The sequence below is a fragment of the Schistocerca piceifrons genome, chromosome 4 (genome assembly GCF_021461385.2).
Source record: "Schistocerca piceifrons isolate TAMUIC-IGC-003096 chromosome 4, iqSchPice1.1, whole genome shotgun sequence".
Taxonomy (NCBI): Eukaryota; Metazoa; Arthropoda; class Insecta; order Orthoptera; family Acrididae; genus Schistocerca; species Schistocerca piceifrons.
The window spans coordinates 360,625,007-360,649,587 of record NC_060141.1 but is presented as its reverse complement, the minus strand read 5'-3'; the positions used below and the strand labels follow the sequence as shown (position 1 = coordinate 360,649,587).

The 24,581-nt window shown below is 42.0% G+C and overlaps 1 protein-coding gene across 1 annotated transcript in view; it reads left to right on the top strand.

The window, feature by feature from the left end:
* Positions 1–24,581, top strand: part of LOC124795346 (kynurenine 3-monooxygenase-like) — a 180,318-nt gene that overhangs the window by 117,607 nt on the left and 38,130 nt on the right. The window contains exons 5-7 of the mRNA XM_047259336.1: positions 3,818–3,905; positions 6,080–6,251; positions 23,484–23,735. Of these exons, the coding sequence (XP_047115292.1) occupies positions 3,818–3,905; positions 6,080–6,251; positions 23,484–23,735 (512 nt within the window). The remainder of the gene's footprint in view (positions 1–3,817; positions 3,906–6,079; positions 6,252–23,483; positions 23,736–24,581) is intronic.

Sequence of the window (24,581 nt, the reverse complement as noted above, 5' to 3'; positions counted from 1 at the left end):
ATGATGCTACACCACAAGCGAGTACTGCGGCATCTGCAACAAACCGATGCCTCGGGTTCACTGTCAAGTCTTGACGTGACCCTATCCGATTTTCATTTGTTGCCAAACTTTAAAACACCTTGAGTTTTTCCTCTCCTGTGCTAACCTCTTCATCTCAGAGTGGCTCTTGCAACCTACGTCCTCAATTATTTTCTGGATGTATTCCAATCTCTGTCTTCCTCTACAGTTTTTGCCCCCTACAGCTCCCTCTAGTACCATGGAAGTCATTCCCTCATGTCTTAGCAGATGTCCTATCATCCTGTCCCTTCTCCTTGTCAGTGTTTTCCACATGTTCCTTTCCTCTCCGATTCTGCGCAGAACCTCCTCACTCCTTACCTTATCAGTCCACCTAATTTTCAACATTCGTCTGTAGCACCACATCTCAAATGCTTCGATTCTCTTCCGTTCCGGTTTTCCCACAGTCCAAGTTTAACTACCATACAATGCTGTACTCCAGACGTACGTTCTCAGAAATTTCTTCCTCAAATTAAGGCCGAGATTTGATATTAGTAGGCTTCTCTTGGCCAGGAATGCCCTTTTTCCATTGCTAGTCTGTTTTTAATGTCCTCCTTGCTCCGTCCGTCATTGATTATTTTACAGCCTAGGTAGCAGATTTCCTTAAATTCATCTACCTCGTGACCATCAATACTAATGTTAAGTTTCTCGCTGCTCTCATTCCTACTACTTCTCATTACCTTCGTCTTTCTTCGATTTACTCTCAATCTATACTCTGTACTCATTAGACTGTTCATTCCGTTCAGCAGATCATTTAATTCTTCTTCACTTTCACTCAGGTTATCAATGTCATCAGCGAACCGTATCATTGATATCCTTTCACTCTGAATTTTAATTCCACTTCTAAACCTTTCTTTTATTTCCATTACTGCTTCCTCGAAGTACGGATTGAACAGTAGGGGCGAAAGGCTACATTCTTGTCTTACACCCTTTTTAATACAAGCACTTCGTTCTCGGTCGTCCACTCTTATTATTCCCTCTTGGCTGTTGTACATATTTTATATGACCCGTCTCTCCCTACAGCTTACCCCTACTTTTTTCAGAATTTCGAACATCTTGCACCATTTTACATTGTCGAACGCTTTTTTCGGGTCGACAAATCCTATGAACGTGTCTTGATTTTTCTTTAGTCTTGCTTCCATTATTACCCGCAACGTCAGAATTGTCTCTCTCGTACCTTTACCTTTCCTAAAGCCAAACTGATCGTCATCTAGCGCATCCCCAATTTTCTTTTTCATTCTTCTGTACATTATTCTTGCAAGCAACTTGGATGCCTGAGCTGTTAAGCTGATTGCGCGGTAATTCTCGCACTTGTCAGCTTTTGCCGTCTTCGGAATTGTGTGGATGATACTTTTCCGAAAGTCAGATGGTATGTCGCCAGACTCATACATTCTACACATCAACGTGAATAGTCGTTTTGTTGCCACTTCCCCAATGTTTTTAGAAATTCTGCTGGAATGTTATCTATCCCTTCTGCCGTATTTGATTTTAAGTCCTCCAAAGCTCTTTTAAATTCTGATTCTAATACTGGATCCCCTACCTCTTCTAAATCGACTCCCGTTTCTTCTATCACATCAGACAAATCTTCCCCCTCATAGAGACTTTCAATATATTCTTTCCCCCTATCCGGTCTCTCCTCTGCATATAACAGTGGAATTCCCGTTTCACTCTTAATGTCATCACCCTTGCTTTTAATGTCACCAAAGTTTCTTTTGACTTTCCTGTATGCTGAGTCTGTCCTTCCGACAATCATGTCTCCACATTTTTCCTGCAGCCATTTCGCCTTAGCTTCCCTGCACCTCCTATTTATTTCATTCCTCAGCGGCTTGTATTTATGTATGTCTGAGTTTCCCGGAACATTTTTGTACTTCCTCCTTTCATCGATCAGTGGAAGTATTTCTTCTGTTACCCATGATTTCTTTGCAGTTACCTTCTTTGTATCTATGTTTTCCTTCCTTGATGACCCTTTTTAGAGATGTCCATTCCTCTTCAACTGTACTGACTACTGAGCTATTCCTTATTGTTGTATCTATAGCCTTAGAGAACTTCAACCGTATCTCGTCATTCCTTAGTACTTCCGTATCCTACTTCTTTGCATATTGATTCTTCCTGACTAATGTCTTCAGCTCACTCTACATCACTACTATATTGTGATCTGAGTCTATATCTGCTCCTGGGTGCGCCTTACAGTCCAGTATCTGATTTCGGAATCACTGTCTGACCATGATGTAATCTAACTGAAATCTTTCCGTATTACCCGGCCTTTTCCAAGTATACCTCCTCCTCTTGTGATTCTTGAAGAGAGTATTCTGTAATACAAGCTGAAGCTTGTTCAGAACTCAATTAGTCTTTCTCCTCTCTCATTCCTTGTCCCAAGCCCATATTCTGCTGTAACCTTTTCTTCTACTCCTTCCCCTACAACTGCATTACAGTCCCCCATGACTATTAGATTTTCATCCACCTTTACATACTGTATTACCCTTTCAATATCCTCATACACTGCGTCTGAACAATCGTTGTCGGTGTTGGTTTGCTGTCGATCCTGATAAGAACAACCATGTCACTGAACTGTTCACAGTAACACACTCTCTGCCCTACCTCCCAATTCATAACAAATCCTACTCCAGTTATATCATTTTCTGCTGCTGTTGATTTTATCCTATACTCATAAGACCAGAAATCCTTGTCTTCTTCCCACTTCACTTCGCTGACCCCTACTATATCTAGATTGAGCCTTTGCATTTCCCTTTTCAGATTTTCTAGTTTCCCTACCATGTTCAAGCTTCTGACATTCCACGTCCCGACTCCTAGAACGTTATCCTTTCGTTGATTTTGTCATGGTAACCTCCCCCTTGGCAGTCCTCCCGGAGATCCGAATGGGGGACTATTGCGGAATCTTTTGCCAATGGAGAGATCATCATGACACTTCTTCAGTTACAAGCCACATGTCCTGTCGATACACGTTACTTGTCTTTAATGCATCCTCATGTCGTTGATCATTGCTGATTTTTCCGCCTTTAGGGGCAGTTTCCCATCCCTAGGACATGAGAGTACCCTGAACCTCTGTCCACTCTTCCGCCCTCTTTGACAAGGCTGTTGGCAGAATGAGGATGACTTCTTATGCCGGAAGTCTTCGGCCACCAATGCTGATTATTAATCAAAATTAACGCAGCGGCGAGATTCGAACCCGGGACCGAAGACGTTTTGGTTATGAATCAAAGACGCTACCCCTTTTCTTTAAAAAAAAATCTCATTTTGTTCGATAGTGTTCGTTGGATTTGTTCAATGCGGATGTCCCATGACACCCGTTCAAGTTCATCGATGGTCCATCCACTCAGATTTTTTATTGCAGAGGGCAGGCGCCTCTATTGGTCGAGTAGCTATACCTCCGAGTATAACACAATAGTGATGAAGAGGTGCAAGCAGAGGTGAGATTCTCGATCCGTCAACAAAGTCAAACGTTCTACAGTCACGTATGAACGCACCGGTCTCTCGCTGGAAGAAATACGTTCGCGGCCAGGATGACTATGTTGAGAAATAAATGTGTAGACATGGAGACTAAAGTTGTAGAATGTTAATAACGTTTCTTTTATTTAAAAAACTTTAAGAATTTCCATATAAAAATTCAGAAGCATTACTTTCCAGCATGCCCTCGTATTTATTGAAAATAATTAAAAAGTAAACTATATCTCATGTGTTTTCTGTTGTACCTGTGCAAAGCCTGTTGAAAAATATTAACTGCTTTAACTTCGATTGTTTTCAGCCACTGAGAAGTATCCCAATGTGAGGCTGCACTTCAGGCATAAACTCGTTGCAATCAACTTCAAGGAAAACCAGATGACATTTCAAGTGTAAGTAAATTGTTATAAAAATGTCTGTAGGTAATAGATTCTTCATTTCTAATAAAACATCGTAAGTATTTTAACTTATCACGATTATTTATGATAAGCAACATAGAAAACTAAGCATGTGATGAAACTCTTGAAATAGAATTTATCGTCATTTCTGGTACAGGCTGTGGTGAATCCATCTTACATCCAGTTTCGTAAAATGCTACAATAAAAAGTATAAATCTCACTTCAGTGACACGACTATGCATTTGTTATCTAGTTATAAGTAAACATTTCGCGAGCAGTGTGAAGCTGATGAGATCGCAAGAAAGTAAAAGACTGTATCTTTTTCCTCTTTTGTTCACGCTGGCGCCGAAGTAGTTACCTAACATCATTAGTAAGTGAAGCAAGTATCAACTTCGGCTAGCCATTAGTTAGGCAGTAGTTCGTTACATTAGCAAGCAGAGCAGTGTGCACAAACGTGTAGCCCAAAAACTGGCTAACTCGTTAACAGACGACGTCGACCAGTTTCAATTTATTATCTGTTGTTTCATTCATCGTTGACATTCCTGCCCACTGTGTTCACTAGATCTGAAACTGTCATTCACAATCAGACACTGGCGGACATTCCGTTCATTTTACACGTAACACTTGTTGTTAGAAGCCAACAGATATTGGCCACTACAGAGCAGCTGTTTACTCAGATGTTAAGAAGATACAGAAAGAGTACGAGGTGACGTTGAGTAAGGAATGAAGCACATTGGCCCATGCAGACATACAAAAAAGAGCAAGAGGAAGGCACTCCGTGAGCGATGTTTCTTTAAATATTTTTCCACCAAGCACGCTTGTGTCAACAGTCAGTGAGACACAGGCTGCACGATTGTTAGTACGCCCCCTCCCCATATATCTATTTCGCTCCTAGATAAAATAAGACTGACTGTACCATCCTGTGCATGTACAAGGCTCTCTAATTTCACCGCAGTCCCCGTAGCGTGAGTTGCATGTAGAGGGGGTAATACTTTCCAATGATCACCTGAGAAGATGTGGTCTGGAAATCTTAGAAGGAGATTTTCAAAATTACATATCGTTATCGTCTTTTCCGAAGTTTCCTTATCGGTATCAGTTGTTGTTCTAATAAAAATGTTATAAACTGTATTGCTATTCTTCTAAACTTTTCTATGCTTTCGGTCATTCTGAAGCAGTGATCAAGGCAGTGAACTCGCATGCTCTTTGTTATCCTGATTCAGTTTTTTCCATGGTTGCTCTAAATAACTTCATCAAATGCTGGGATGGGCCGTTCAGCAATTCCACACTGACTTACTCCCTCATCTGCTACAATTTTTGTTTCTTTTTTCGTGACATTGGTATGAAATGATCGTTGAATTCTGAACCTCCCCGCCCTCTCCCTCCCTCCCGCCTTCCCTCCCTCTCTCTCTCTCTCTCTCTCTCTCTCTCTCTCTCTCTCTCTCCCTCTCTCCCCCTCTCCCCTCTCTCTCCTGCTATTTTATTTAAGCCATCCACAGCAAAACGTGAACCTCGATGGCTTGGTGGTAAAGCAAAGTCCACAGGATTTCTGTGCTCACTTGCCACTTCTTTCACATCTGGCAATCCTTACTAAGATGAAAAATGCTGAGATTGGCCGTAATAAACTGTTAACTGGGTTAGCCAGTTCGTGAGTCGAAGAAAGGCAACGGTATATCCCTTACGATAGGACCATGCCAGCAAAGCACTACGGTGTTCAAACCAACCTCCGGATTGACGACAGTTTTGCCTTTACCACGGTAAAACACACAAACGTGCATATGAGGATAGATATATACACTTTGCAAAGAAATTGTGGCACTATAGGCAAAAGAAGGAAATATTTCCATTTAAGCAAATGAATAAGGTAAAGTTCCACGATTTGGCCTAGGGGGACCAATCGAGTCTGACCGGCCACCCTGTCATCCTCTGCCAACGGCGTCATAGGGTGCGGTATGGAGGTGCGCGTGGTCAGCACACCGCTCTTCCGGTCGTCGTCGTGTCTCTCGACATTGGAACCGCTACTAATCGGCCAAGTAGCTCAACAGTTGGCGTCACAAGGTTAAGTGCATCTCGACCCAGTTCTCCGACCAAGGAAAAATTCCTGGCAAAGCAAATGAATAGCCCTGCGGGATTCCGCAGCCAACACCACCATACGCCCCTTTCTTTTGCAGTGGCGACGAGAACTCGCAGGTGCAGAGGTCCGCGTCGCTGGTGGTGGGCGCGGACGGCGCCTTCTCCGCGGTGCGCCGCCAGATGATGAAGGCGCCGCTGTTCCAGTACAGCCAGCGCTACATAGAGCACGGCTACCTCGAGCTCTGCATACCGCCCACCGCCGACGGAAAGGTGAGCATGCTAACACACAGCCGCCGCAATACAACAGGCTAGACGATTATTCAGTTTATTATAAAACTTCCCGCTAGCTCTCACTTCTTAAAAATTAATTTCATACTGCGCTAGTTAAACGCTCTGGTCGTTGCTTCCACAGATAATCCACGGTATTGATTTGATTTCATTTGATTTTGGCAGGGAAGCTAAAACAGCTTTGGTCAAACCCACCACAGCTCACAACGAAATCGAGTTTATTGCGCGGTATCGCTCCCCGTATATCTAGTAAAGCCAACCAATGCCCTTAAATAGTGCAAGGAGTCCCTTTACCAATTCTTTGTTAGACACAATTTCTTCAGGTCTAGTTGCCCTCAAAAGTCTGTGTCTCTTGTTCTCCAATGCCGTACATTCGATGATTAGGTCTGATGCAGTTCCTTCACCCTCATCGCAGATCCTACATTCAGGGTCTTCTTCAGTTATACCCATTGTTTGCAGGGGTTTTTGAAATTCCTATGGCCAGTCATCAGTAGTGTGTGATTCTGGATATCCCAACTTATTTTTTTGCCAATTTTGAGTCTGCCTTCAACTTGACCCAAAGGTGTAGTGAAGGCATGTCCACCATGGCTTCAAAAAAAAATGTTCAAATGTGTGTGAAATCTTATGGGACTTAACTGCCAAGGTCATCAGTCCCTAAGCTTACACACTATTTAACTTAAAATTATCCTAAAGACGAAAACACACACCCATGCCCGACGGAGGACTCGAACCTCCGCCGGGACCAGCCACGCAGCCCATGACTGCAGCGCCCTAGACCGCTCGGCTAATCCCGCGCGGCACCATGGCTTCCATCCCAGCGGTTGGTGTGTTGCTAATTCCGCCTGTTATGGCTAAGCAGGCCAGTCTCTGCACCTTAGCAAGCTCCTTAGCTGCAACCTACTGTTCTACCTTCTTCCACCACACTATGGCCCTGTAGGAGGTCCTAGGTCTAACCACCGCAGTGTATATCCAGTGCATATCTCTGGGGCTTAGACCCCAGTTTTTGCCACAAGCCCTTCTGCTACTCACTAGAGTGCCTCTCGCCTTGGAGCAGATTCTCTTAATGCGAGGAGTCCACTGTAGTTTCTCATCTAAGGTTACCCCTAGATATTTCATTATCCCCTCCACAGGCAGAGTTTCATTGAAAAGCTTTAGATTCCAACTTGAGTGTTGGATATGCTTCTTCGTGAATGGTACCACAACAGTCTTCTTAGGATTAACCCTTAGATCCTGTTTAATGCACCAGTCTTGCACAATGTACAGCGCTCCTTGTGCCATATTCTAACTGTGTCAGTAAATTTGCCAAGTTTTACTATGACGAGGTCATTTGTGTATCCATGACAAAAGCGTTGTCTGGAATTTAGTTCCTCAGTGAGTTTGTTCACCACTAGATTTCACAATAAAGGGGACAAAACTCCTCCTTATGGACAACCTATAGTGGTGTTAATTACCATCTTTTCATTCATCATGGTGACCTCTACCTTCGTTCCATTAAGCATGGCCCTACTCCACTTACATATAGTGGTCCTTAGGTCATTCACCTCTGCTGCCCTAACCATCAAATCGAAGGTTGTGTTACTAAAAGCCCCCTCGATGTCCAGTAAGATGCAGAGGGCTATTCCCTGAAAGTGAAATGCTTTCTTCACCTTCCCAATGAGTTGATGGAGAGCTGTCTCACATGACTTACCTGGTTGATATGCATGTTGGTTTGAATGTAGAGGAGCCCTAGTTAGCCTCCTCTCCCCAACATATATGGTACATTAACCAGTTTTCCTAATGTTTTAAGAATGAAGGAGGACAGACTGATTGGTCTCATATTCTTGACCTTGGTATGATTAATTCTCCCTGGCTTTGGAATAAAGACAACCTTCGCTGCCCTCCAGGCGTTGGTAATGATTCCTGCTGCAAGGCTAACCCTGAATAACCTGCACAGGACTCTTATAAGATTCTCTCCTGTTTGTTGCAGAGACTGGAACGATTCCATCTGGGCCAGATGACTTGAACAGTTGGAGTGTTCCCACTGCCCATTGGATTTTACTGAAGTCGACACATTCCTTGGCTGATTTCCAGTCCTTTCTTCGAGTGACTAATAACAATTTTCTCTCAGGGATCGCATTCTGGTCTATGTTATCTGCCAGAGCATATTGAGGAAAGTGAGTTTTGAGGAGAAACTCCAGCGTCTCATGTGCTGTCTCTGTATATTCCCAATCCTCCTAACCTTGGCGTGCCTCCTGGATTAGTTGGTACTCTAGTGAGGATTTTGTGAAGTCTGGCTTGAGCACCCGTGCTCTCTACTTCCTCACAGAATGCCTTCCAGGATGCCTCCTTTGCTTGTTTAACTGCAAGATTGTAGTTGACAAGGGCCTCACGATATTTTGTCCGTTGTCCTTTACATCTAGCAAGGTTAAACAGTCTTTGTACCTGTCTTCTTTGCGTTTCCAAGTTATTGTTCCATCAAGGCACACTCCTATTTGGGCACTTCTTGGTGATTGAACAGTTGTCCTGGTATGGGGTCACTATGGCAGAGGCTACAGCCTCTGCTACTTCCTCAAACGCTACTGGATTCCTTATTGAGGTTTTAATTTCCGATAAGCTTAAGTCAAGGTGCCTCCTATATGTCTCCCAGTCTGTTTTCCTGGGATTGCAATAGGCCATGGTCTGTCTGATTCCCATTTCAACCTTGAATTTAATGTACATGTGGTCCAATGAGGATGGCTTTAACGCCACATGCCATTGTTTGACATAGCTGCCCATCATCATTGCACCAAAGGTTTTGTCAATTGCTTCCTCCCTTCTGCTGTTTCTAAATATAGGCTCATCACTCCTATTCAGGACCTCCAAGTTGTTAGACAAGAGAAATTCAAGAAGGTACTCACCTCTATTGTTGGTGTCCTTGCTACCCCACACTAGGTTGTGGGCATTTACATCACATCCAACCAACAGTTGGTCACCTTGCCGATGGCAAGCTTCCGTCAGTCTCCTCACCTCCAAAGGAGGAGGAGAGCTGTCTTTGTAATGAAGGTATGCTGAGGCCAAAGCAATTTCTCTCATGATACTCTCCTCATGTTGCTGCATCCTGATGGTCACCAGGTCCAGGAAACAGAAATCCAACATTGGCATGAAAGAAATTCCATTTCTCAAATAAATGCATGTTCTGGAGATTCTAGTAGAAATCGGCTTACCTCCAGTGCCACCAAGGCCTGAAAACACAGAAATTTGTGGTAAGGTCTTATGGGACCAAACTACTGAGGTCATCGGTCCCTAAGCCTACACACTACTTAATCTAACTTAAACTAACTTACGCTAAGGACGACAACACACACCCATGCCTGAGGGAGGACTCGAACCTCCGAGGTCCAATACACCCCCTTTATATTAGTAGCATTCTTGTATCAGGGCCACGTCCACTTCCTGCCCCTCCCCCCCCCCCCCCCCCCGCCCCCCAGGCTCAGGGCAGCGGTGGCCCCTTACTGTGCTGCAGATTAATCTGCAGCACCTCAAGTCTCCATCTTGCTGCCATCATTGCGCTTGAGGTCATTGATTACCCTGACGGCAGCCTGTGAGAACTCAAAAAACAATTTCAGGCCTTGCTCTCACATTGCCTTCAGGGTTTTCTCTCCAACCTCCACCGCCAGCACCTCAAGTCTCCATCTTGCTGCCATCATTGCCTTTGAGGTCATAGATTACCCTGACGGCAGCCTGTGAGAACTCAAAAAACAATTTCAGGCCTTGCTCTCACATCACCTTCAGGGTTTTCTCTCCAACCTCCACTGCCAGCACCTCAAGTCTCCATCTTGCTGCCATCATTGCCTTTGAGATCATTGATTACCCTGACGGCAGCCTGTGAGAACTCAAAAAACAATTTCAGGCCTTGCTCTCACATCGCCTTCAGGGTTTTCTCTCCAACCTCCACCGCCAGCACCTCAAGTCTCCATCTTGCTGCCATCATTTCCTTTGAGGTCATTGATTACCCTGACGGCGGCCTGGGAGAACTCTAAAAAACAATTTCAGGTCTTGCTCTCACATCGCCTTCAGGGACTTCTCTCCAACCTCCAGCACCAGGGTTTGTCCTTCCGGTACAGCCTTCTGCTTGGTTGCTCTCCAATCCTCAGTCGGGACTTTTGCATTATGGACCCCTATTTTCTCGAAAAGAGTCTTTGGAGACAAATCTTTAAGGATCTTTGGTACCCATATTGATACCTTTGCGGTCTTAAGAAGCTCAGCTGCCGTCTTGACCAGCAGCTTCGCATCCTCCCACAGGGATAGCATTGGCACCTTGTCCTTGAGCCATTCCACAATACGCACCCCCTCACAGACAGAAATGAGGGCACTGCAGGCTAGATAGACCCTCCAGAAATTAGGTCCTGTACCAGTGTCCCAAACCCCTCCAATCTTTTCAAAGAGGGCCGTCTGTATGAATTCCTCCTGCTGCAAGGTGATGCCTACCAGTGGATAGCCTTCTTGGATAGCTGTCACCCTAAAAACTGAGACTGCAGTACTATAGGTCTGTTCCCCTATTTCTTGCCTCGGCTTTTTTGGGCTCGCTTATCCTGAGAGAAGGGAGTCTTAGATTCCTCCCTTATCCTCTTGTTACCTGTCTTTAACATTGTGGGGGTCTGTGTATCCCCTTCAACCTGAGGCAGTTTTATCTTGGGGGCCTTGGACTCCAGCCCTTATAATTTCCTCCATTTGTGTTTCGGAAGCCATTTTTTTCCTTCCTTTTGTTTCTGTTCCCTGAGAAGTTTCCTCCTCTGGGCCCCAGACAAGGCTTTAATCTTGATCTGCTCCAACTTTTCAGTTACAGTTCCCACTTCTTGCTCAGGTCTAGACTCTGATTTAGTAGTGGTAGTGCATTCCATCAGTCCTGACCCCGATGTTTGGGTGTCTGAGGTCTCAGTTTGCCCTCAGTTTGTTTTAAATTATTTTCGTCAGTCGTGTCTATCTTGCTCGCTCGAGATTTGGGGATCTACACGGTCCACACCAAGGAAACCACGCTCGGTGCAAGGCTACTTACTCAGGGAGATCGCCCAGTAGCCCTGAGGCTCTGTTTGTGACACATCTTCCCATGAGCCACACACCCCTCAGCACGGATCGCATCACACCTTGGGTTGAGGAAAGGAACTGCGTAAGTACCAGGAGTGGATAAGGAAGACAGGACGTTGCGTTGTGGGACACTCTTAGACTGATCCATCAGCTAAGGCCTTTCCGGCAGTAGGTCCTCTATCTTCGGCATAGCCCTTAACTTCACACAGATACGGAAGCCTCTCCACTCGCATGGACAGTGCTTCGCCGAGGCGAAGTTCCCTGGAGAGGATCCGTGGTATGGTAGACGAGTATCCAGATTATTATAAAATTGTCTTCTAATAGATCAGTTTCATACTGTAGTATTTACTTCAGATTTGCACCTATTCAGCAGGTACATGTAGAGAGAGGAAATGATTATTGAAGGCCAGTAACAAAAATCGAAACTTTTTGTAGACCACTGTTCCTGCAAAACTATGTGTTCTTCAATGTTGTTAAAGTGTTGCAGAAGAGATGTATTGAGGTCTAACCTTTCGCTCGCGCCAAGTTGTGCGGTGCTTGTCAGTTAACCACAATTTAAAAAGTAAGTAGCGACCTAATAACTCACTCACAACAGGTGGATAGGAGCAGTGGAAGGAGTCGCGAACACCGATTGCGGAAGTTAAAATCCAGCAGCTGAAACCACGTTTCCAGAATCGATACTGGAGTGTTTACATGGCCAGTCAGAAATTATCTAGGTAAATCGGGTTACGGAAAACCGGATTTTGGTGTTCACGTAAAAGTAGCATCTGAGAGTAGGAAGCACTCACGCTTACATCAGCCTTAAGATTTTCAGAACACCTTCTCCGTTGCAGGTGTTAATAACTGAAAAAGGTGCAATGTCTCTCGAAAATATTTGTGACCCCATGATTACAGGCGCTAGTGAGTGAGTTTTTCTGGCCAACTTCTTTTAGAAACAGATCGTACAAGGAAATAGTCACCCCGTAACTTGCAGTCACGAGTGAAAACGTCCATACTGTGGAAAGGTTTTGTGTGTCAGAAATCACATAGCATTGTTAGCGGGGAAACCCCACCTGGGATGTTCGGCAGCCAGGTAAAAGTCTTTTTTTTTATTTGACACCACTTCAGAGACTTGCGCATCGGTGATGGTAAAATGGTGATGGGAACAATGCTCATGCACCTAGTGCTGCGCATAGACAATCCTCGATCCGACTAGGAATTGAATCCAGAGACTTGTGATCAAGAATCAACAGAGCTAACCACAAACCACAAACTGCTGTGTGTCAGAGTGGAACCAGGAATCTCTGAAATACAGCTGAACATGATAAAGCGAGAACAGATATTTTTGTGTATGCAGCTGACTCAGTTGCCTGGTAATCAAACAGTAAATGTCAACATATAACCAGGGATAGAGCTATGCAAAAACAGTGATCTGAACATAATATTGATTTTGTTTCCAGCCTCAACTGTTTCACTAGCCTAAAGTAACAATTTTCTGTGTTTAACTGTTTTATTTTTCCTTTGTCATTTCATTCCCCTCGTCCCATATGGGAGGGGGGGGGGGGGGTGATTGGGGTGGAGGGGGGGAGGAGGTCTGTCACCTGATATAAGTCGCCGCTCTTAAGCCACATGAGAGTAAAAAGTTTAAAACATATTATAAAATTGGACACGGTGGGTGACAAACTGAATGTTTGTATTCAGCTGCATAATTAAAAATATAAAACGCGGATTTGTTGATTAAGTAAAAGATTGACACAGATGAATGTTTCACAGAAGATAAAAGACAGAGGGCCAATTGCTTAAATTAAAAAAAGTAAAATGTCTGTTTGTTGACTGATTAAGATAGAGACATACTTGAGTGAAGTGATGAGTGGACCTAGACTGCCAGGAAGAGGGCCATCGTGGGAATGTAACTGTTCGAGTAGTGCGTAAGAGGGTTTTGTGTGGAGGAGAAATTCAGAAGAGTGAAGAGGGATGCCATTCCGGACGAAGCCTTGGGTGAAGAGGAGTGGAGAGAAAGGAAGCCATGAATGGGGCATGTGGGGTGGGTTTTGTTTAATACTGACAGGATGCGTCTATATCAGAGCAGATTTCATGATCATGTAAGGGAAGGCGATTAAAGTTTCATTGGAAGAGGATGTGGAGAATGTGGAGATGTAGCGTTGGGCGAATAATGTTGTGGTAGAGGCGGGTCAGAGTACCAGGAGCAGTGAACAGGTGGAAACTAGGGGGTGGATAGTGTCAAGTTTACAGGTAAAGTAGACTATTCAGATGTGTTCAAGGTGGAAGAGGAGGGAGAGGAATTTTATAAGTTGTTAGAGGATTCGGGTGAGGGAATCTGTTTAACTGTATGTAATGACGAACGAAAACTCGAAACTAATAATACAACATTAACCTGAATGTCACGATACGGTTATCGATAGAAATAAAGCAACATTAATGTTATATACTACACAAAATTTCCCTAAAGACTAAAAATGTGTACCGGGCACAGATTCGATCGGTATGTTTGTATTTCGCCGGCAATGCTCTACCAACTGGCCCAACGGCATTCAGCTTAAGGTAGCGGACTCTATGTGCAGTACAGATCCAGATCACAAATTTGAAACCGTCAAAAAGTTTCACTGCAAGGCACTGTTCATACGGTTTTATTCTGAAAAGTAACAGTTTTCTCTGTTGTTTAATAGTAGTGCTACGATAATGATCTCAAACGATAGTAAAACCATGAATGAACGTAGCGGCTTGGTTCAGTTACAGATAACCTAATAACCGAACTGGAAAAACCTTATAACCAAACAAAAAAAAAAAACAGCCCTAATGATTTACAATTTGGTTTTATAAAGCGTTACAGTGATCCCAGAGCATTAACACTAACCGCTGATTCATTTTTATCTGTAAAGTTTGCAGTTGCTTCTTGCTATAAATTCTGAAATATTATTGTTAATATAGAGTACAGACACATAGATGTATAAGTTTATAATTGTAAGTATTCTGAGTCTGGAGAAAAGAGGACGACAGTGCTCCCTATGACCTCTTTTACATATTATACGTATGACTTTTTTTTGTAATTTCAATACATTTTTGATGTGAGGGGAGTGCCCCCATATAATAAGACCATATGAAATATGTGACTGGAATAGCCCAAAGTATGTCACCCTGAGGTACTCCAAGCTCACTACCTCCCTTAGTTTCAAGAGAAGATATGCCACCCGAGATATTTTTTCACATACATGATTGACATGTTCCTCCCAATATAGTTTTGACTCAATGTGAATACCTAAGAGTTTTACTGACTTATTGCCTACTTCATTTGATGTTCCCATTAAAAGTTGTTGTGTTTTGTCAGGGTTGCATAGGAGCTTATTGGCTGCAAACCAGTCCAGGGCCTTATCTAGTGTTTCTTTTGTTAGGTTGTTCAGATCTGAAATGTTCTGATGTGTGGTAAGTAGTGTTGTATTGTCAGCATAACACACAACAGGGTGAGCTATATTTTTAGATAAATCATTAATAGCGACAATGAAGAAGAAGGGTCCAAGGATAGACCCTTGTGGTACACCTGTGCTGATTTCCATGATGGAAGAATTTAAATTTCTGACTGAAACGAATTGTTTTCGGTTACTTAAATAAGAATTTATCACAGATAAAGTGCTCCCTCTCACCCCATAAAACTCTAGTTTCCCCAGTAGTATGTCAACAGGAATGCAATGTAGTCAGCTAATGTAGAAAACAAGCACATAACGCATACTGAATTGGCAGGAGTGGCTCAATTGTTGCAGATTTTAATGTATCGCTGTGAGGAACTAGCAATATTCATAATGTGGTGCTACCTATCAGAATAAACACAAACTGTGTGATTAGTCATCTTTCCATATTCTTCAATGTGCCCCAGTCTCCCCTACCTCTTCAGGAAGTTAATAATATTAATTCAACATCAAATAATCAAATACAATCCTTAGAAATAATGCAATTTCAGGACATCATACAGATTTTCTTCTGAACACGCCAGTTTATAAGATACAAATTAAAGATTTGTTTGTATTCATAAATTTTACATTTTCATGCATTTTGCATTTGGTAATATACAAATAATAGTGTTACAAATTGTTGTTATCAACAATAGATCAGTTGTGAGTTACTTAGCACTATGAGCCTGACACACTTACAAAGCACTTTCCATGAGGTTAAAGTACTCATCTAGGAGGTACAAAGGGTTTGCAATTAAAATTCTTTTCAGCTAGTCTTTCAATTTGTTAGTAGAAAGGGCTGTGAAGCTTTTAGGTAGGGCATTGGTTAGATTCAGCCCAGCATGAATTGTATTTTTTTCATATAAAGTTAGGCATTTTAACTGCACTGTCACAATGACATACATTCGTCACAAATTATCCATCGCAATTTGAGAAGAATAGCGATGTCCAAAACTACTACATTAGAGGAAAAAGTAACCTTTACTATGCATTATTAAAGCTATCAGTAGCAGTTCAATACGTAGCAACAATTTTTTTTTATATATTTTACCCATTAACATAAAATCTCTGATAGGCAACAAAGCAAGTATTAAATCTAACTTATGATAATTGCTCCTGGACCACTCTTTCTATTCGATGAACTAATTTCTATTTATTACTGATAACCTGAAAAAAGAACTAGTTTTTAAGTGTATGGTAGTGGTATGACTAGCACTAAAAATAATGCGTTCGTTAATGTTAACACTAAAAATGTATACATATTCAAAAAACTGTCTCGTTCCATTTCATTTTGATAAAAGAACTGTTCAAATAATCTTTGAAACATGTAACTAACTACAGTAACTAAATGAGGAACCTTTGAGGGGCCCTTTGCTGTTTTATTCACACACCTGTCAATGTTGCAGCGCAACTTGTGATCATGCCAGAGGAGGGCAGGAAACAGGAGGACTGAAAAGAGAAGGGCTGAATCTTCCAAGGGCTGTCAACAGCGTCAAGGGTTGTCAAAATCCTCCTGTTGCTGATGGCACTGTAAACTTCGTTTTAGAGTGTGAAATGTGTGAAAATGAACGCCTCTGTCGGAAGGGGTGGTTTCATTGATGCTCTTTATGCCACCACCGGAGTCTCTTCTGTGTTGATTCTATGCCGAAGCGTCCCTGAGCGGTTTTCCTATGGCTACCCATAATAAAACAGCGTGATTACAACACTGGGCTTTGCAATTGTGATCACCATTGCAAAGGTGTCAAGAAAGGGTGTTAAATATGGATAAGAGAAAGTGTGGTACATTCATGGTGGCGTTGGGCAAAATTGTGGTGAAATTTGGTGCCAATGTGGCATGCTTATCACACCTTAAACCTCACATGATTGCCTGAGCTGTAGACATTTTTTTGCTCGTGTCACACTGATGTTTGAAGGGTTGTCAAGTCCAAGGATGATGTTGCAGGGTGCCCTGGATTCGCATCACTACAGGTTTTAGGCACATAGGAGCCAAATGTCAAACTTCTGCATCACAATTGGAGACTGTTAAGGGGTTTCGAAAAAGTGACCCTTTAATTGTGTTACGCAGTGTAGCCTGCATCTACATCCAAACAAATATCCAGCAAGCTGCTGAACAGTGCATCGCTGTGGGTAGATTTTACATCCTACAATGAGAAAATTTATTAGCCAGTGCACCAGTCATAAATCAGATCACTGGTTTTGGGCCACTTGTTGCTCAGTTTCATGAATTCTCGGCCTGCCACTCTGATCTACATCATGCACATTTGTGTAGCCATTTTAATGTCTGACCACTAGTGTCGAATCATTCCTGATGAAGATGAGCAGCTCTAACTACTTTTGCACACAAAAATCAAATTACAGCACACATTTTGCAAGGGAGCAACAATTTTTGAAGCTATTGTTTGATTTCACTCACAGTAAGATTACTACTGATTCAAAACAATGACTCAAGTGACTTTATAAATAACCAGTAGGTGGCTATACATTTGTGCAACTTTATTCTGAGATACCAACATATCTGCAAGTTTTTCAGGTGTTCCTGAACATACTTTGGTGAACATCTCTGTTTGCTTATGGAAGTTTTGAGGCATAGCATACTCAAGGTCTATTGAGGCAACAGACTATCTGATATACAGTGATCACCATAACTCTTCATCACCATCATTAGGATCTACTCTGTGGTCAGGTGTACATGGGTCATGTCTACATGGGTCAAATGAACTGCTGCATGGAAAAACGGAAACAGTTGTTTTACAAATTTGACATGCAGGTTTCAATCCCACATCCTGCAGGCTAAGAGTGCTTCAAGGGCATGATCAGACTAAAAGATGAAATGAATCCTCAGGAATTTCACAAACTACAGCTGTTAACAGTGTCACAATGATTGTTGTAGTCAAACAACGCCAACAAAAGGGACTTCATTTCAATGCTGATGACAGAAACAGCTGCAAAGGACAAGTAAATAGAAGACGCCAATGTGATTATAATGAACACCACTATATGACAAGCTGTTGACTATGATAATGTTACCATCACAGATGAAGATGTAGATATCCTGGTATTGCTGAAAACATTAGCCTCTTCTAAAAATTACGTCTATTTGTAGAAGAGTGGGAGGGACAATTTCTCCAGAATTCTGCAACTGTCAAAATCATGCAAATTCAATCCACAGGAAATTCTATCTCACACACACACACACACACACACACACACACACACACACACACACACACACACCATTTTCAAATGCACATTTCTGACTGCCCCCTTCCTCTCTCTCCTTACCAGGAAATCTGTTAAACTTGCATGTACATTGTTGCACAAGAGTATGCAATGATTAGGTACAAGAAGACTGTTGATTTGATGAGATATTATGAGTTTGTCTCTGGTACTGCTCTAACCGCTGCACATGTTGAGCTTTCTTGACGAGTTTCCCCCCACATCTGTATTCATCATACACTTTTACTTGACCCCTGGATGGAGGTATAGTGGGAGCAGAAGCTTACAATTCGCTTTTAGCACATTGGCTGCTGAGACAACCCCCACCTCCTTTTTTCAAGGAGCCAGCATACAGCTACTAAAAGAAAAAAAAGTGTGTAATAGGTTCATATGCTGCAGATGTTACATGAAAGTTGATGGCAAGTTGCTTGAAAGATCAGGTTACTATGGGGTCACTCTACAAGATGCAAAAAGTTCTACTACTCCTACTACTACAAAAAAGTGATAAGAATCTTAACATCAAGCAGGAAACTCATCTTCACATATCTAGGAGTGACAACAATTTTCAGTCAATATGTCTTCACCTGTCTTACCTAGGGGAAAGATAATCATGGATCATTCACCAACAGGAATGACGTCCAAAATTATAACATGTGCAGTAAGGAAGACAATGATATCCCAAGCTGTCGACTCTCTATGACAAGGGACAGTTTTCCAACAGAAGCAATTAAAATGTTCAACCATCTAAATGCTAAAATGCAGCCCTTGAACTTGGTGAAATTTCAGGGAAAGATCTCACAAAACATATGCCGAAAACCACTGTACAGTTTAAATGAGTCCTTTGACAGTGGAACAGCAAATTGGCCTTCCTAAACAATGCACTGCTATATGAAATGAAGTGAACATGTACTTTTTAAAAATTTCTTACTCTATATGTCATTAAGTGTTATGCTATACTTACGTAAATTTGTTCTGTATTACCGGTATTATACATGATTATGCTAATTGCTTTTTGTATTACAATGTTCATATAATATTAACCCTGTGACACTGACACAATTTATCCAGTCTTAATTGGCGAATGACATAGCTATGGTAATTAATGGCAATAATAAATGGTAAGGTAGAAGCAGATCCCAGGCTGAGACAATGTAAATCAGCCATGAAAGATGTGGTTTCCAAAACACTACTACTGATAAAGTAGCATAACATGATTGGTTGTGACTGTGCTAGATCATATTAGGTTGATATACACCATTTGAATAAGTAATAGAGTAAACATCAGGAAGGCGTGATGTGTTTTTTGCTAAACATAAGAGAGATGAGATTGTCTACGGAGGTACTAAGACAAATGGTGTTTTGCATAACTGGTGAACCTTACATCCTAAAGTTTTAACTACAAACACAGTAAACACAAGGAGCTGAAAATCCAAATGACGAAATTTTCTCATGTTGGTCACATCACTATTTTAACAAAATTGGCACTGAAAGTTCAGATACTGCAAATTTTTTGGAATAGTGGTCAACAGTTGCAGCTGATGTGTATTCAAAAATATTCACTGAACTGGGACATGCCATCCAAAATCAACAGTGCAGGAACTGTAGCCCAGAATAGTGAACCTCCATGACTACAGATGTCCACAGACAGCTGCACTTATCAAGGATTAGATTCAATATTCTGTGAATTACCTTTTATAGCACTTGAAATAATGGTTTGGTGAACAATGATTTGTAGATGGCAAGGACCTCAAGCCTGCCATTGTAAAATGCTTTAGTCCTCAGGTGGAGAAATTCTATGCATGGGTTTGAAGTGTGGAATGATTGGGTGGACACCTACCCCATAACTCTGTTGTCAACCTTTCTCCCAAAACTCTGGCCCCTGCAGAAGTCTCAGCACTTTCTATGGGCCTCACCTTTGACCTCTAACATGGCATGTCACTGAGCAGAATATAAGAGAATAAAACTAACACTTTTATTTACATGACCAGTTGTGCAATGAATTTCCATTAACAAAAAATTGTCCAACTAACAAAATTTGCATCACATATGAAGAACTTGCATTTGTATTGCTTGCCTTTATTTCATCTGAGGTTTCAAATACAAAGAGAGTTGCCAGTTAGTTCTGAACATTCTTACAAGAAGTAACATCTACTCGTGTATATGGGTAAAATGGACAATAATGCATCATAATTTAATCACTTGAGTGTAATTTATTACAAAGAACATATTATTTATAAGTTCAAATCATTGTTGACCTGGACTCACCTTCAGTCTTAAACATATAAGTTCAGATGTGCTAGCCTTGTAAATGACCTACTTTTTCTTTACTCATTCTTCACTGTGGAAACACATATCACTGACACCAGTCAACCAGAACCCCACACAGATTCTTTTACTCTGTGAGCACAACTTCCTGAATGTTATTTCTGCAATAGAAACACTTGCTCTTCAACAGTTGGAACAGCTCCCAGGACCATCTGAAGAAGCTATCCTAGCTACTTCTGTCCTATGTATGGAAAGAATCTCCATCTCTAATCACCCCCTCCCCCCTACCCCTGTCCAACCATCATAGCTTGTAGACTATATCTTGCTGACTTATTCCACTTACCACATTCCCAAAAACTTCATCCCTCCATGAACACACTGCTCCTGAATACCCACCCTGTAACACTCTCTTCAACCTTTTGCGCCAAAACTTGTCCCCTGCAAAAGTCTCATCACTTTCTAAAGGCCTCACCTTCAGCCTTAAACATAAGTTCAGATGTGCTAGCCTTGTAAATGACCTTCTTTTTCTTTACTCATTCTTCACTGTGGAAACACATATCACTGACACCAGCCAACCAGAACCCCACACAGATTCTTGTTTAAAACAGTTCCAACCTTCCCTCCAACCATGATTCTCCTGCCCTTCCATCCAATCATCCCCTGGCAACCTCTCAGGAGCTAACCTGGACTCACCTTTCTTTGCTAAATCCCTCTCCAGAGAGTCCAACATCACTTCTAAAGATCGCCTAGCTGTATGTAACCTGAAAACCAATCCAGGCCTTATTATCCATCCCACAGACACAGGCTCCACCACAGTGCTCTTGGATCATAGTGACTATGTGGCTGATGGTCTCCACCAACTTTCTGACACTTTGCGTACAAACCTTACAACCTTGATGCTATCCCAAAATTCCAGTAGGACCTCCACAGCCCCTCAAGACCTTAGGTCCATCCCAAAACCTAACACCTGAATCCCTCTGTCTCCTCACAGTAGCAATGTCCTGCACTCCTACCTTCTATGTACTCTCCAAACTCAACCCTCATGTGTCCCTACTGGTCATCCCATTGTGGCTAGGTACAATGCTACCATAGAATGAACCTCTAGATTTGTTGACCAACGCCTTCAAACTACTGTTCATAACTTTCTATCATACATTCAAGGGACAGCTCACTTCCTTCACCACTTTTCCACAGTTTCTGTCCCATTATCACCAGACTCCTAGCACATAGCTGTGGGTGTGATGTCTTTATATGCAAATGTCCCTCATGTCCATTGCCTTGCTGTGATGGAACACACCTTTCCCAATGTCCTCCAGATACCATCCCACCAACTCTTTCATAGACTCCTAGAAAACCACATCCTGACCCACAATTCTTTTACTTTTGAAGGCCAAATCTGTAAATGAATCGATGTTATGGGCATGGGTACTCACACTGCACCACCATATGCCAACTTATTTATAGGCTGTCACCATTCCATGTCAAAAAGTCTCTTCCTTAAAGCCTCATCACCTGTGAATGCAGTACCTGGAGTAGAAAGCAGGAGCTTTTATTTGACAGACAGTAGCCTACCCAGAGCATCCACAAACATGTCTCCCATGCTATCTGCTCCTCTGACATCAGTTAACCTGTTAACCAGCCACTGACCAGCACTACTTCGATTATGCAGTATCACCATGGCCTTGAAAAGCTCAACTACATCCTTCACCAGGGCTTTGACTATCTCTTGTCATGCCCTGAGGGGGAGGATATTCTACCCACATTACCCAAAGTTATGTTATGCCACCCATTCAACCTATAGAATATCCTTATCACGCCTATTCCAATCCTGCTCTCAATCCTGTAACCTATAGTTCATCCCCTTACGGTTGACCTGGATGCAAGACTTGTCCTATACATCCACTCACCATCTCCTACCACAATCCAATCACTGGCATTTCCTATCCAATAAAAAGCTGGACATGTGAAATCAGCCATGTCATATATCAGAAATACTGCAATTACTGTTTGGCATTCTTTGTGGGTATGACAAGTAACTAAATTTCTACTCATGTGAACGGCCACCACCAGACTGTGGCAGATCATAAATTTGACCATCCAGTTGCCAAATGTGTTGTGCAGCATAATTCAAATGACTTCAACAGTTACTTCACGCTGCAAGTTGTTTGGATACTTCCTTCCAGCACTGTAATATGCAGGTGGAAATTGCCTCTCCATCATATCCTACACTCATGCCCCTCTGGCCTAAATCTCTACTAACCTGTCTCCTAATGCTTTTCCTTACCTTTTCCCTTCTCTCTTCTGCCTACACCACTCCTTCCCCATCCAGATCATATACTGCCTTTTCCCCGCCACTCTTCCTCCCCTGCCATGTGGGGATTTCTCCCTCTCTCTCTCTCTCTCTCTCTCTCTCTCTCTCTCTCTCTCTCTCTCTCTCTCTCTCTCTCTCTCCTCTCCTCTCCTCTCCCTCTCATTCCTTCCCCCCTCCCCATCCTCTCTCCTATCTCTGTGTCCTTCCTCATTTCCACCTTCCTCTCCTATCCTCCCCTCCCTTTTCCACCTTCTCCCTCGCTCTGCCTCTTATATTAAACTCCTTTCGTCTTGTTGTACAGCTGCCGAGTCATTTGTTGACAGCCCTGCCTTGCACTAACCCATTACCTCTTCCACATCTTATGCATCCTTCCCTACCCTTTCCCCACCTCCATCTGCCCAGGCTACTACTATCAATAATTAACAATTAATGTTGCCATGGCCATGGGTGTGTGCGTCTGGATAACTGTGTGGTTATGTGAGTAAATGCATGTACTTCTACTAGAGGGAGTGAGAGCTTGAAAGCTAGTGTAAATACTTTTTTCTGTTGCATATTTCTATACATCACACATCAGTTAACTATACATGAGTGGTTGTCTTTCCTTTTATTTTACATTTCCACCCAGGAATTTCCATCATTGTTATGGATTTATATTAAAATTATTTGCTAATTGGATAACAAGTATCGCATTATATGTGAAACTGATGTCTGTAATTAGTTATTCTACACTCAGCCAACACTGATATACAGTGCAGTGAATGTAAAAACTTTTCATTTACAAGATCACTTTAATATCTTGAAATCTAATATAAATGGAATGATATTACATTATTCACTACAAAGAATTGCATGAACAAGTAATTAGCTCACCCACAGCTTATATATTTTGGTAAATAAAATATTCTGTTTCTGAGGTATGCTGTCAAATGTCCACAGTTTGCAATGGCTGAGCAGTACCTGCATGTTTGGCCCCGAGGTTCCTTTATGATGATCGCCCTGCCCAACCAGGACTGCTCATGGACTGTAACTCTCTTCATGTCCTTCGAACAATTTGAAGCACTTGACACGACCAAAGCACTGCTAGACTTCTTTGAACAACACTTTCCCGATGCACTGCCACTCATTGGGACTGAGCGGTTAATCAAGGACTACTTCTCCACAAAGCCTTCACCACTAATCTCCATTAAGGTTTGTTGTGAATGCAAATAAATCATGTTTTTACATCAAGATGCCCTTGCTTCACATTTAATTTATAAGCTTTTCAGTGACTAATGCAAGGATACAGCAGTAATCAGGTTTTATTGTACAGTATATCAATGTATTGTTTGTTCCAGTGGTAACAAGTTCAAAGGCTAGTCAGTGAGTTAGCATCCTTTTAATATCTACATTGTTCTTTGTGTTTTCTCTTTGGGCTGTTATTAACATAGAGGCAATACACATAGTTCAACAGTTTTTGACTATTGATACTTTTCTGAATGTAAGTCATAAACTTAGTACATTACTGAAAAGAAGCATAATATGCCCAGAATTGTGCATGTGAAAAGCATACATTCAGCATTTGGTTGATGATAGTTATTACATTCGTTGCAAAAGAGTTACTTTATGTTTATGTTCCAAGTCGAAACTAGAACATGGCCTCCATAAAAAAAAGCCTGGAGTTGCTGGAAAACACAATATGAACTTTTTCCATTGTTCATGTTAAATCAATAACTGCCAGATACTTGAAGCAAAATGGCCCTAAACATCACTAGACCATTCTCCTCAAACATGCTAATATTCTTGGTGCCTTCACTTTAAGCCTGCGGCTCAGGATGTTAGTATGGTGATATATAATGATTTTATGCAAGAAGCTGAAATTAAAAAAAATATATGCTTAATCAACAGTAACTAGTTGTCACATCACATGGCAGAAAGTTAGCCAAATTGTGTAACTTGGTTCTATATACTATTGAGAAACAATCTGGAAAAGCAATAATGCTGGTTAATGGGAAAAAACAATTACATTGGAGAAAGTACAAAAAGGTATAGAAAGCT